The sequence below is a fragment of the Diabrotica virgifera genome, chromosome 4 (genome assembly GCF_917563875.1).
Source record: "Diabrotica virgifera virgifera chromosome 4, PGI_DIABVI_V3a".
NCBI classification, from domain to species: domain Eukaryota; kingdom Metazoa; phylum Arthropoda; class Insecta; order Coleoptera; family Chrysomelidae; genus Diabrotica; species Diabrotica virgifera.
This window is the reverse complement of record NC_065446.1, coordinates 259667113-259679845: the sequence shown is the minus strand read 5'-3', so window position 1 is coordinate 259679845 and position 12733 is coordinate 259667113. Positions and strand designations below refer to the sequence as shown.

Sequence of the window (12733 nt, the reverse complement as noted above, 5' to 3'; positions counted from 1 at the left end):
GAAAGATTACATGATTACGGAGGGCTGGAAGTCCCTTAGAATAAACAAAAAGTGCCTTTTGAATGATATATATTTGAAGTTAAAAATCAGACTAGAACATTATAGAACTGCTCAGGGACATTCAACCCTCGAGAATACTGTAGTAATTCTTTCTGCGTTTAAATTTTTCAAAAACACTTATTAGTTTTGTCAGGATTCGAAAAAAATGAATGCATTTAAGAAGAAATCAACCGAAATTTTTCGCCTACGCCCTCAGAACGGATTAAATTATTATACATTTTTGTAATCAGTATTACAGAAGCTTTTAAATAAGGTATCACATGACGTGCTTTCCTATTTCAAAAAATCAAAGTTATGACTGACACCTGAAGAGGAATCGCGTAAAGTTCGAAACGTTGATGCTAGGATATACTATGATTATTTTAAAAATCGACCTGTCCAAGCGTTTTGCTTATGTATTAAAAATAAATAATTTAATAAGGGGGGTAACACTTATTCCAGCCCACTGTATAATATTATATGAAAAAATGAAAATATGTTGGGCATTTTAATAAGTCTAACACGTAGAACATGTCAAATGACAGGAATTAGGTTGGTGATAAATACAGTTTGATCTTTGCATGAGAGTTTATTGAAAGGGTTATAAATCAATTGGAAGTTCTGTCAGGCAAAATACATGTGATATTTTCGTAATCTGACGTTCCAAATTTTTAGCCTGTTCCACAATTAAAACTTTACCTGTTACAGTGTTCCCGTACATCGAAGATTGTCCGACTCGACTTCTTCTTCTTCTTTTGCCCTTTAATTCGTCCAATTTTGAACATAGGCTTCCCCCAGTTTCCTCCATTCGCTTCTGTTTAGTGCTTTCTGTTTCCAGTGCGTTCCTCCTATCTTTTTAATGTCGTCTCCCCATCTCATCTGGGGTCGTCCTCTTGCTCTCTTTCCTGTCCATGGTCTCTATTGTTGTATCGTGCTATTCCACCTATTGTCCGTTTGTCTAGCGTTATGACCTGCGAAGCTCCATTTTAGCCTGGCTATATGTTGGCCTGCGTCTTTGACTTTTGTTCTATTTCTGACCCAGTTGTTTTGCTTTTTGTCTGTCAATTTTACTCCTAACATTGCTCTCTCCATGCCTCTTTGTGTCTTCATTATTTTATCCATGTTTGCCTTGGTCAAGGTCCATGTTTGGCATGCGTATGTAAGAATTGGAAGTATGCACTGGTCAAACACTCTTGTTCCTAAGTATTGTTGTATTTTTTTATTCTTTAGGACCCATTTTAATTTTCCAAATCCTGCCCAGGCCAATCTGACCCTTCTTTTTACCTCCGCTATTTGGTTTTCCTTATTTATTTTTATCATCTGTCCCAAATATATATAATCATTAACCGCTTCTATTGTGGTGTCGTTTAGTATTACGTTTCTATTGTCTTGTGTGTTTGTCATTGTTTTTGTTTTGGCAAAATTCATTTTTAGACCTATTGGTTCGGATTCATTTGCTAGTTCGGTTAGCATGGTTTGTAGTTCTTCAAAACTTGATGCTATGACTACTACATCGTCTGCATATCTTAGGTGGTTTAGTTTCTTTCCATTTATGTTTATTCCCATGTTTGTCCATTCCATTGTTTTGAAAACATCTTCCAGTGCTAATGTAAATAGTTTAGGAGAAATAACATCTCCCTGTCGCACTCCTCTGTTAATTGGTATGGGTTTTGTGGTTTCTTCCAATTGTACTGTCATTGTTGCTTTCTTATATATATAATGTATTAGCATTCTGTATCTGGAATCTATTCGACAGTTGTTTATAGCTTTTTCTATTGCCCACATTTCCACGCTGTCAAATGCTTTTTCGTAGTCAACGAACGCTAAGTGCAGATCTATATGGTATTCGTTAGCATTTTCTATTAGTGTCCTAATTGTTAGAAGATGGTCAGTGGTGCTATATCCCTTTCGGAATCCTGCCTGCTCTACTGGTTGATACGAGTTCAATTTGTGTGATAGCCCGTTGTTGATAATCCTCATGAATAGTTTATACGTTTGCGACAGCAGTGAGATGACGTTTGCGACAGCAGTGAGATGGGTCTGTAATTTTTTATGCCCTTTCCGTCGCCTTTCTTAAATAGCAGGATTGTAAGACTTTCGTTCCATTCGTCGGGTATTTCTCCTTTATGTAGACACTGATTAAACAGATTTCTTAATGTTTGCAAGATTTCTTCTTTCCCTTCTTTCAACATTTCAGCAAGGATTCCATCTGGTCCTGGTGCTTTGTTGTTCTTTAATTGTGATAGTGCTGCTTCTATTTCATAATTTTCTATTTTTGGTAATGTTTCTGAGTTTACATTCGTGATTGTTTTCTTGATATATTCCTGAGTGTTGAAGTTTGCGTCTTTCTTTGAGGTGTATAGTTCTTTATAAAACCTTTCTACTTCTTCTGATATCTTATCTTTTCTCCTCTCTTCCCGTCCTGTTTCATCCTTTATTGAAATGAGTAGTGGTTTCCCTAAATTTGGTCGTAAGCATTTTAGGCCCTTATTTCTCTCAATTACTTTCTCGATTTCATTTTCAGTGTGTTTTCTTAGATCCTCTCTAGTTTTTCCCCTAATAAGTTTGTTCAGTTCTACGTATTCTACTGTGTTTCTTTTGTTTTCGCTTATTAGTTTTCGTCTACTTTCCATTAATTTAACTGTCCCGCTACTTAATCTATTTTCTTTTGTTGTTAGGTTTTTGGCAGTTTTCATTCCCGCTTTCAAGAGTTTTTCTTTCATTTCTTCATTAATCTTATTAATTTCTGACTCTTCCCTTGCTACTTGTTGTTTATAGTTTTCCCTTAAAGTCTGTCTATATTCTTCTGCGTTTTGTCTTATTCTGCTATGGTCAATAGCTGTTGGTGTTCTTCTAGGTTTCTGCGTCTCTAGTTTGGTTATTTCTATTTTGGCTCGTAGTATGCGGTGGTCGCTGCCAGTGGGTGGACGCGACACCGTTAAGCTATTAACAAATTTTCAGCTTGCTATAATATATGCTATATTAATAAACTTTTCTTGCTACGCGGGATCCAGGCATATAAGGACTTGTGTCAGATTGACCGAAAATTTTCCAGTGACAGTTGGTTGGCAGCAAGACTTTTCACTAAGTCCCTAACTGTTTAATCTTATTATCAATCTACTGACAGGGAAGGTAAGGGAGGGGGTATATTGGCAGACGCCTTCTGTTTGGCGGACGCCTTCTGTCCCCAATACAAGTTTTTGAGGCGTTGTGCAATAATTGTACACAATTATATTAAAACTAAATGTATCAAAATTCAATAACTTTAACATTTTTCATATTTTTCTAGGAGGGCAGAACCCCCTACCACTACACGCCTATGTGCAAAGATCCCAACTCAGTTCAAAAGTTTCTCATAGCTGCTGGAGCGGATCCTTCAATCGGAGACAACAGTCAACGAACTGCCAAATATTACATGGACCACAAACAAGAACTAGAACTGCCCAGTTCTCAGAAATCCACTACGATTTCCAGGAAGAATACTGCTCATAAAGATAGTAAGTGGGATAGTTTAAGTTATAGGTTACACAATTTGGATGTGTGATGAAAAGCAAAATATTTTTGGGAAAAATGCTCCTGTTTCCTACAAAACGACGTTTTTTGAGTCGAAAACTGGACATGTGGCTACTATTAAAACTGTAGAACTGTAAATGCGGGTGGTATACAATCATTTGTTTATCGAAAGTTTCCTCAAAAATGAGAACATGCCATCCTTTTCTGCTTCCGTCTTTCAATCAGCTATTAGATATCATCATCACTATCTTTACTCTATCTGCCGCTTCTCTAAAGAGTTCTACTTAATTGCATTAAAAACCAGTGCCTTAAATTGTTCAAGCATAAAACTATTCTTCCTCCTATGCTCCCTTTTCCTATTATCTTTCCCTATATTATCAATCTTAGCATTTCATGCCATTGTCCCCTCATTACGTGTCCCAGATATTTAGATATGGAACAAATTTAACCAAATTGGGCATATAAATCAAAATTGATGGTCTTAGCAAAAGACAGAGTCGATGTACAGGTCAATATTAAAGGAAGTAATAAGGATTAGGAGTAACAATTGGAGAAACTGAAAATTGAAATACCGTAGAATGGGGTGAGATTGATCTCCCGGGGTGACATTGATCATTTGTCATTATATCACATAATATGTAGATACAACCGGCAACAATGTAAAATTGTTTCGGGGCATGGCAGTATTCATTTCTTGGATCTTGACTATGATCAGTTCACGCCGTTGTTAGTTTGCGATTGGCATTGGGAAGAAGTTCTGTGGCTTTGAAATTAACCATAGTTTTTGGCCTATTTTTATAGTTTGTGTACTTTTGATGGTAGAGAAAGAACGGAGGTAAGTTCACTATTTCTAGTGTTATAAAATTATTTTTTATGGTTCTGTAATAATAATTTTAAGTATCTAGCATTTTAACTGACGCCAGCTTTTTCAAGATGGCGGATTATATTGAATGGGGTGACATTGATCAAATGATCAATTTAACCCCACGGTACGTACGTTGCAGAACTTAATTTTTAATTTTTGTTACAAATTTAAGAACATCAATCAAAATGGGAAGAACGTACAAAAGACAATTAGGCAGTAGAATGTATGGCAATTTTAATGAAGAACAAGTTAATCAGGCGTTGCACGATGTATTGGAAAATGGATTATCGCTAAGAAAAGCCGCAAAAAATACAAACTCTCCTACGGAACTTTACGTAACAAGTACCATGGATGTAAGATTAAGAAAACAGGTGGACAATCTGTATTCACATATGAAGAAGAAGTAGCCATTATTAATAGCGTTTTAACACGTGCCGATTGGGGATATCCTCTAAGCAAAATGGATTTGAGAATGTTCGTCAAAAGTTTTTTGGACAAAACTGGTAGAAGTGTATCTAGATTTAAGGAGAATATTCCTGGAATTGACTGGGTAAATAGCTTGTTGAAGAGACATGTAGGTATTGCTGGTAAAAGATTCGCAACTAATATTAAAAAAGCCGAGCAGAAGTATCTCCGGACCTGATTAAAAAATACTTTGACAATTTACAACAAACCATTGAAAATGTTCCAGTTGAAAATATTTTTAATTACGACGAGTCCAACGTCTCAGATGACCCCGAAGAAAATTGTGCATCTACCGAAGAGGTACTAAATATCCCGAAAAAATATGCAACCATTCAAAATCTGCTACATTGATAATAATTTGTGGATCCGCCTCAGGTATACTTCTGCCACCTTACGTCAATGTAAGGGATTGTCCTAATGGGACAATGGTCCCAAGGACAGTCCATGCTGCGAACAGCCATGTTGCTCACTGGGGACACGATATAATCGAACCTCCCATGGTTGGATTGATATGTCAATATTCAATGATTGGTTTGTCACTGACTTGCTTTTTACCACATGCTAGGCGACTCGATGGAAAAAATGTGTTAATAGGGGACAATCTAGCATCGCATTTTAATCCTGATGTTCTGAGACAATGTGAAGAAAATAATATAATATTTGCATGCTTACCAGCCAACTCTACTAATATTTGCCAGCCGTTGGATGCCGCATTCTTCAGGCCCTTAAAAGAAAGCTGGAGGAAAACTTTAACATCAGGAAAATGCAAAATTTCAAAACTTCTGGCATTCCGAAAAATGAATTTCCTGAGCTGTTAAAGCAAACACTTGAAATCATGAACTAAGTACCACCTAAAAATCCAGACGGAGAGAAAAGTGCTATAAAAAGAAACTTATTTTCTGGTTTTGAAGCATGTGCCACTGCACCATTCAACCCCAATCGAGTTTTGGAAAAGCTACCACAAGGCGCTATTAATCAAGTCGATCTTAGATGCTCTCTTACTAACTTTTTGAAAGACTTGAGGTACAATTCCGGCTCTGAAAAAACTAGACGTAAAAGAAAACTGTTAGCAGCTGAACCTGGTCAAAGTGTTACAGCACCTAAACCATCAGAGGAGTCCAGTGACGATGATTCAAATAAAAACCTGGAATTAGATGACAGCAACAGTGACGTTGATATTAGCAAAGATGAAGAGGAGGTTAAATACTTCTGTCCTTCATTAGAAAACATCACATAAGGAAAATTCCTGTTAGCAAGATTTTTGTCTGGTTCTCGGAAAAAGACGGAATTTCGCTATGTCTGTCAGGTAAAAGGAGTTTTAAAAGGAGAAGAAATCTAAAGTTCAAGGCCTTAAATCAGCAGGATCGAGGAAGATTTTCAAATTGAAAATGACATATCCAGTGTTCCCTTCAAGGAAGTAGTTGCTTTACTACCAGATCCGACACTTGAGACGATTTCTGATAGGATACAAAAATATTATTTTCGCGGAGAAATTAATGTAAAAGAATGTTAAATCAAATTTTCTTTTTCTATAAATTGTTCTGAATTACATTTTTAGTTATTAAAATATGTTTCTTTTTGTATAAATAAAGAATAGTACAATAAAAATAGTGTGATCATTCTCACCCCGCATGATCAATCTCACCCCTTTGTAAAAATTCTAAAAACTATCTGACCGAATTAGTCAGGGTTAAGATTGATCATATTCTATTTAAAAGCACTACTGTTTCATACTATAAAATCATCATGATCAATCTCACCCCAGTCACGGGTCTAAGATTGATCACCCTTTTTTTATGAGATAGGTAGATTTTCTTAATAATTAAAACAAATCTAGTGTTGAATCACTACTCCTTAGATATTAATATAACACGTGAGGTGTTTAAATATAGAACATACACAAAAACGTTTAAAATATAAATCAAATAAAGTTAAAATTGATCAATCTCACCCCATTTCACGGTACAAGGATATACAGGGTGATTGATTAGTAGGGTAAAGCTCAATGGCTCCGCTATAGTAATAGATAGCAATAAAAGTTAATAACAAAAATTTTAGCCACCTTTGAGCTTCACATTACAAAATTAGTTAGAATGTTACAGGGTGTTCGATAACACAGTGGCAGACCTAACTTATGTTTTTTTAAATGGAACACTCTATATTTTATTTTAAATTCGAAATCCTGTTAACTTCTCCATCACAAAAATATAAAGGTTTATAATGTTATACAGGGTATTTACAAAGCTATAACCAATTTTTTATGAAAATCGTAACAAGTTCAACTCCCTGTATAAATAAAAATAAGCACAACAGCAATGGTTTATTAATGCCATATTTTTTTATTTATTATCAAAATTTTTAAGAATTATTGATATTGCTAATTTTCTGTATATCAAATACAGGGTGAGTCAAAACGCAAGTATATTATTTTCCCAGTAATGTTAAATGGAACACCCTGTATTTTATATCATTATTGAAAAGTAACATTAACGTACTTTAATTTTTATATAACATTCCCTATGCCCAAATTTATTAGTTTTCGAGATTTTTTCATTTTTCAGAGCAAATTATTTTAGGTGTTTAAATTTATCTAAATTTTAAGTAAGCCATGACTGAATTGACAATTGAAGATTACCGATTATCAATCCGGTAATCAATGTAACACTGTAGCAAATAAAGAAATAAAAATAATTTATTAGTAATACATTTTACAAACAAAAACACAAACACTACATGCAACCTTTTTGAAACAATTAAAAACTATCTTTTTATGTAAATTCAACAAATAAACAAAGAAAATTAGTAATAGATTTTACAAAAAAAAACACACACAAACACAAAATACAATATTTTGTGAAGACAATTAAACACTACTTTTGTATGTAAATGTAACAATGTAACAAATAAAGAACGAAACATAATTTATCAGTAATACATTTTGCAAAAAACATGTTTGAAAAAATTAGAAGCTACTTTTAATAAAATATTTTTAATATTTAATTACATAAGGTGTTCGAAATTATCTCCTAATACATTTATGTACGCCTAAAAACGATCATTGAATGAGCTACTTACTCTACTGAGCATTTGTAAATTAACACATCGAAATACACTTTGTATTCTATTTTTAATCTCATCCCTTGTTGTTGGAGGTATTTTATAAAATTCATTATTAACGTAACCCCAAAAAAATCAGTCCAGTTTATTAAATTCTGGCGATTTGGGTGGCCACGCTACTGGTTCATTGAAAAATGAAAATATCTCGAAAACTAATAAATTTAGACATAGGGAATGTTATCTAAAAATTAAAGTACGGTAATGGTACTTTTCAATAGTGATATAAAATACAACATTTAAAATTACTGAGGAAATAATGTACTTGCGTTTTGACTCACCCTGTATTTGATATAAAGAAAATTAGCAATATCGACCATTCTTGAAAATTTTGACAATACGTTAAAAAATATGGCATTAATAAACCATTGTTGTTTTGCTTATTTTTATTTATACAGGGAGTTGAACTTGTTACGATTTTCATATAAAATTGGTTATAACTTTGTAAATACCCTGTATAACATAACAAACCTTTATATTTTTGTGATGGAGAAGTTAACAGGATTTAGAATTTAAAATAAAATATAGGGTGTTTCATTTAAAAAAACATAAGTTAGGTCTGCCACTGTGTTATCGAACACCCTGTAACATTCTAACTAATTTTTTAATGTGAAGCTCAAAGGTGGCTAAAACTTTTGTTATTAACTTTTATTGCTATCTATTACTATAGAGGAGCTATTGAGCTTTACCCTACTAATCAATCACCCTGTATAAAGTGAATACATTATACCAGGCAATAGGAAGAGCAATCAATCAACAAGAAAAAATATTGAAACAAACTAAAACAAATGTTTTTAAGGCAATTATATAGAGCTATACTTACTTATGGTTGAGTCATGAGTAAGCAAGAGCAAAGTAAAATACAGATGGCAGAGATGAGATTTGTAGAGACGAGATGTACAGGGAGTGATTAGAACAGATTGAATAAGAAACAATGTTATAACAGATGAATTAAAACTAGAGTCGATAAAAAACTGCAGTTTAGTTAATAATAGAAATTGTATTAATTATAAACACTTTCGTTTTCTTTGGAAGACATTTTCTCTTGAAAGAAAGTAATGGATCAATCAAAAATTAAACATGGTAGAAAAAGTTACAAACAATTAAGTGACAGATAGTTAAAAAAATTAGTGAAAAAATACTTGGACGGAACGATAAATGGAAAAAGCACGGAAAAAGGACATGAGTGAATATCAAGATGATAATACAGACAGAAAAAATCCACATTTAGGAAACATGTTGGCAAAAAGTAGAAGGACATTTTAAAAATGTCAACATGGAATGTAAGATACATAAACAGTAAAAGAAATAAAAAAAGAATGTGTGTGTACTTTGTACGCACGTAAGAAGTTACACTTATAACAGAATAAAACAAACACATTGAAAAATGCCACAAATGATTTCTGAAAAATAATTGTTGAAAACATTTTAATTAAATACGTATTTTCTTTAAAAAAATTATATAATAATATACTTACAATCATAAAATGTATAAAAAAAAAATAAAAAAATAAAAGTTTGTATTGGGGATTGAACCCACGTACATTGTGTTCAAATTCCAGCACCTTTAGCCCGGCCGCACATCAAAGAAACATGAAACGTAAATTACGTTTCATGGAAATAAACCACTGCTAAACAAATATATATTCGGCCATTTATGAGACTCTCCGAAAATAAAAATGTGTCATGAGCATGAATCACACTCGTTTCATTAGTAGGCGGACTTTGAGATTTTTTTAGCAGTGTTTTCTTTTCATGAAACATGTTTTTCGTTTCATGTTTCATGTTTTTCATTTCATGTTTCTTTGGTGTGCGGCTTGGCTTAGATATCGGCTACGGTGGACATATGCATCTTACTGGAAGATAGAGCAACTGAACAACTTGACAGTTCCGAATTTAACCACATTAGTAGTTTGATGTCTACGGAATTCAAATATATTACAACACAACAAAACAGAGCAAGAAAACAATATTAGATTATTAGATGAATATTTGTATAAATTTTGTTGGTTAGGTAGGTTTATTTTACATACATACTAGGAAGGTTTATTTTACATTTTCCAAATAGGTTATGTAATTTTTTATTGCGATACTGAAACATTTACAAGTATTATTACGTACCTGTTGCTTTTAAAAACTATTTAAAAAGTCACTACAATTATAAACTTTTTTGTTTCTGTCCTCACAACAATAAAACTAATATATTATACAACATTTGTTTACCTCCATATTGAACAATTATTATTGACAGATCATTTCAACACCCAATCAGAGCCCGTATAACGACTAATACCATACTGTCGGTGTGCGCATGCGCGCAGATTAGTAATAAATAATCACCCCCAATCGCGCCTAAAGAAGTATAACTTCAAAAATAAAATAATTCAAGTAGCAGCTATAACAGAAATAAATAGAAAATGAAGAGGAACCACGATATTGGAAAACGAAAACTTATTGAAGTTATACTTCTTTACGGGCGTAATGACGGTGAAATTTTATATGGGAAAACCTAGCGACCGGGCGCATGCGCATTATAACTTTGTTCTGATTGGATGTTCAAATGACATGACAAAAATTATCCAATATGGCAGCTGTGGCACAGCTGTGGGACTGTGCATGGTTTGGTTATAATGTATGCTTGTTGCGTTTTAAAATTTGTAGGAAGAGAAACAACAAACAAAAAGTTAGTTAATGGTTATACTGCCTTTTTAAATAGTTTTCATATTATATTTTTGGACTTATTTACATAGAAGAGATGATTGTTGCATGCCAATGTGAAAGCTCATCAAACTGTGCCTAGTATGAGTGCCGCAGATCTCGCTTATTCAAAGCTAAAGAATCTTTCACTGGTAAGTGTTTTATAAATAGTTGATCAAATTTTGTTATGATATTTGAACATAGCCACTTTGCACGACGCAAGTGATTGCGAAATTTATTAGTCGTTATACGGGCTCCGATACCTACCTTGAACCTACCAAAATACATAAGTAGTATGTAATACTTTTATTTACATAATTTGATTACCATCAAAATTTCTATCAATATTCACCTAATATATTGTCTTCTTACTCTATGTTTTGTTGTATTTTTTCAATTCTAAATCATTTCAATTCAAAATCAAAATAATTTGATTTACATAAGTTAAAAATGTCAAAAGGTTAATCTGTTTAGTTAGACGATCTTCGCACATAATGACAAGCTGTCTCTGTGGCGAAGTTTTAATGCGGGTGAATCCCAATACAACGCAAATACCAGCCGCGTGGTAAGTTGGTTCGAATCCCAATAGGAACTTTTATTTTTTTATTTTTTTTATACATTTTATGATTGTAAGTATATTTATTATATAATTTTATTTTCAGAAAATACGTATTTAGTTAAAAATTTTTCCGACAATTAATGTTCAGAAATCATTTGTGGCATTTTTAATGTGTTTTTTGGCACTGTTTTAACAAAAATGTTTGAGAAGTAGTAAGTATAAATTAATTTAATATTTAAATAAAATATAAATAAAAAGTATATTAATTTCGTTTATAATCATATAATCATATAATAGAAGTATAACTTCTTACGTGCGTACAAAGTACACACACATTCTTTTTTAATATTTTAGTAGAGTAGAGAAAAAAAAAAAGAGAATTAGTTATAATTCAATGAGCATATTATACTTCGAGTAAAAATAGAGAGGAGCACAGAGGAGCCGATTACAAACCGAATTATATGTTATCAGCCTGATGAAGATGCGACAAAACAAAAACGAAAAGAATGAGTTCTGAGACAAACTGCAGGAAAAATAAATGATTGCAGAGCGAAAATAATAATCACAGATATGATTGCTATATGAATAATGAAAAACTAAAGGAGCTAGTACACTTTAGAAGACCAAAAATAAGCATTTTTTCAAGATTTTCTTTCTCAGAACATTTATTAAAAATGAACATAAAACTTTTTACATATTAATATTTTACTCTTAGAGAATATAAAAAATATATCTTTTCTCATTTATGCACGTACACTAATATTGTAGAGGGAGCCAAATTCGAGGCCTCGAAAAAAGTAGTTCCGATGGCAGACCGTTAATCTCAGGATTGGGATCTCTGAAACAATATAAAATCGTACGGTATTTGAAAAAGAAAGGTTTCTTACGTGACAATTTACCACCGTTAGTAAAAATTTCGCAAAAAAAGATTTTACGGAAATTTTAAAAAAATTTGTGAAAAAATCGCCCGTTTTTTTTCAGTTTTTCATGGTTAAAAAATATTTATTTTTTATTTTTTGGTCAAATTGTGGTAAATTGTCACGTAAGAAAACTTCCTTTTTCAAATGCAGTATGCAGTACGATTTTTTTGTTTCAGATATCCCAATCCTGAGATTAACTGTACGCCATCATTTTTCGAGGTCTCGAATTTTGCGCCCTCTACAATATTAGTGTACGTGCATAAATGAAAAAATATATATTTTTTGTGCTCTCTAAGAGTTATATATTAATATGTAAAAAGTTTTATGTCCATTTTTAATAAAGGTTCTGAGAAAATTTTTTTTGAAAAAAATGATTATTTTTGGTCTTCTAAAGTGTACTGTACCTTATTGAATTCTGTTTAGAAGTTTAGACAATAACATGATGATCATGAATACACATTCTCAACAAAAAAGCTACATAAGATCACAAGAGAAGTCATATCAAGAAACGAACAATTATTTATTAACTATACTATAGTGCAAAAAAACAGAGATGAGCAG

At 32.5% G+C, this 12733-nt stretch overlaps 1 protein-coding gene across 1 annotated transcript in view; it reads left to right on the top strand.

The window, feature by feature from the left end:
* LOC114344467 (uncharacterized) overlaps positions 1–12733 on the top strand; it is a 185904-nt gene that overhangs the window by 93130 nt on the left and 80041 nt on the right. Inside the window, exon 5 of the mRNA XM_050649527.1 lies at positions 3329–3536. Coding sequence (XP_050505484.1) covers positions 3329–3536 — 208 coding nt within the window. The remainder of the gene's footprint in view (positions 1–3328; positions 3537–12733) is intronic.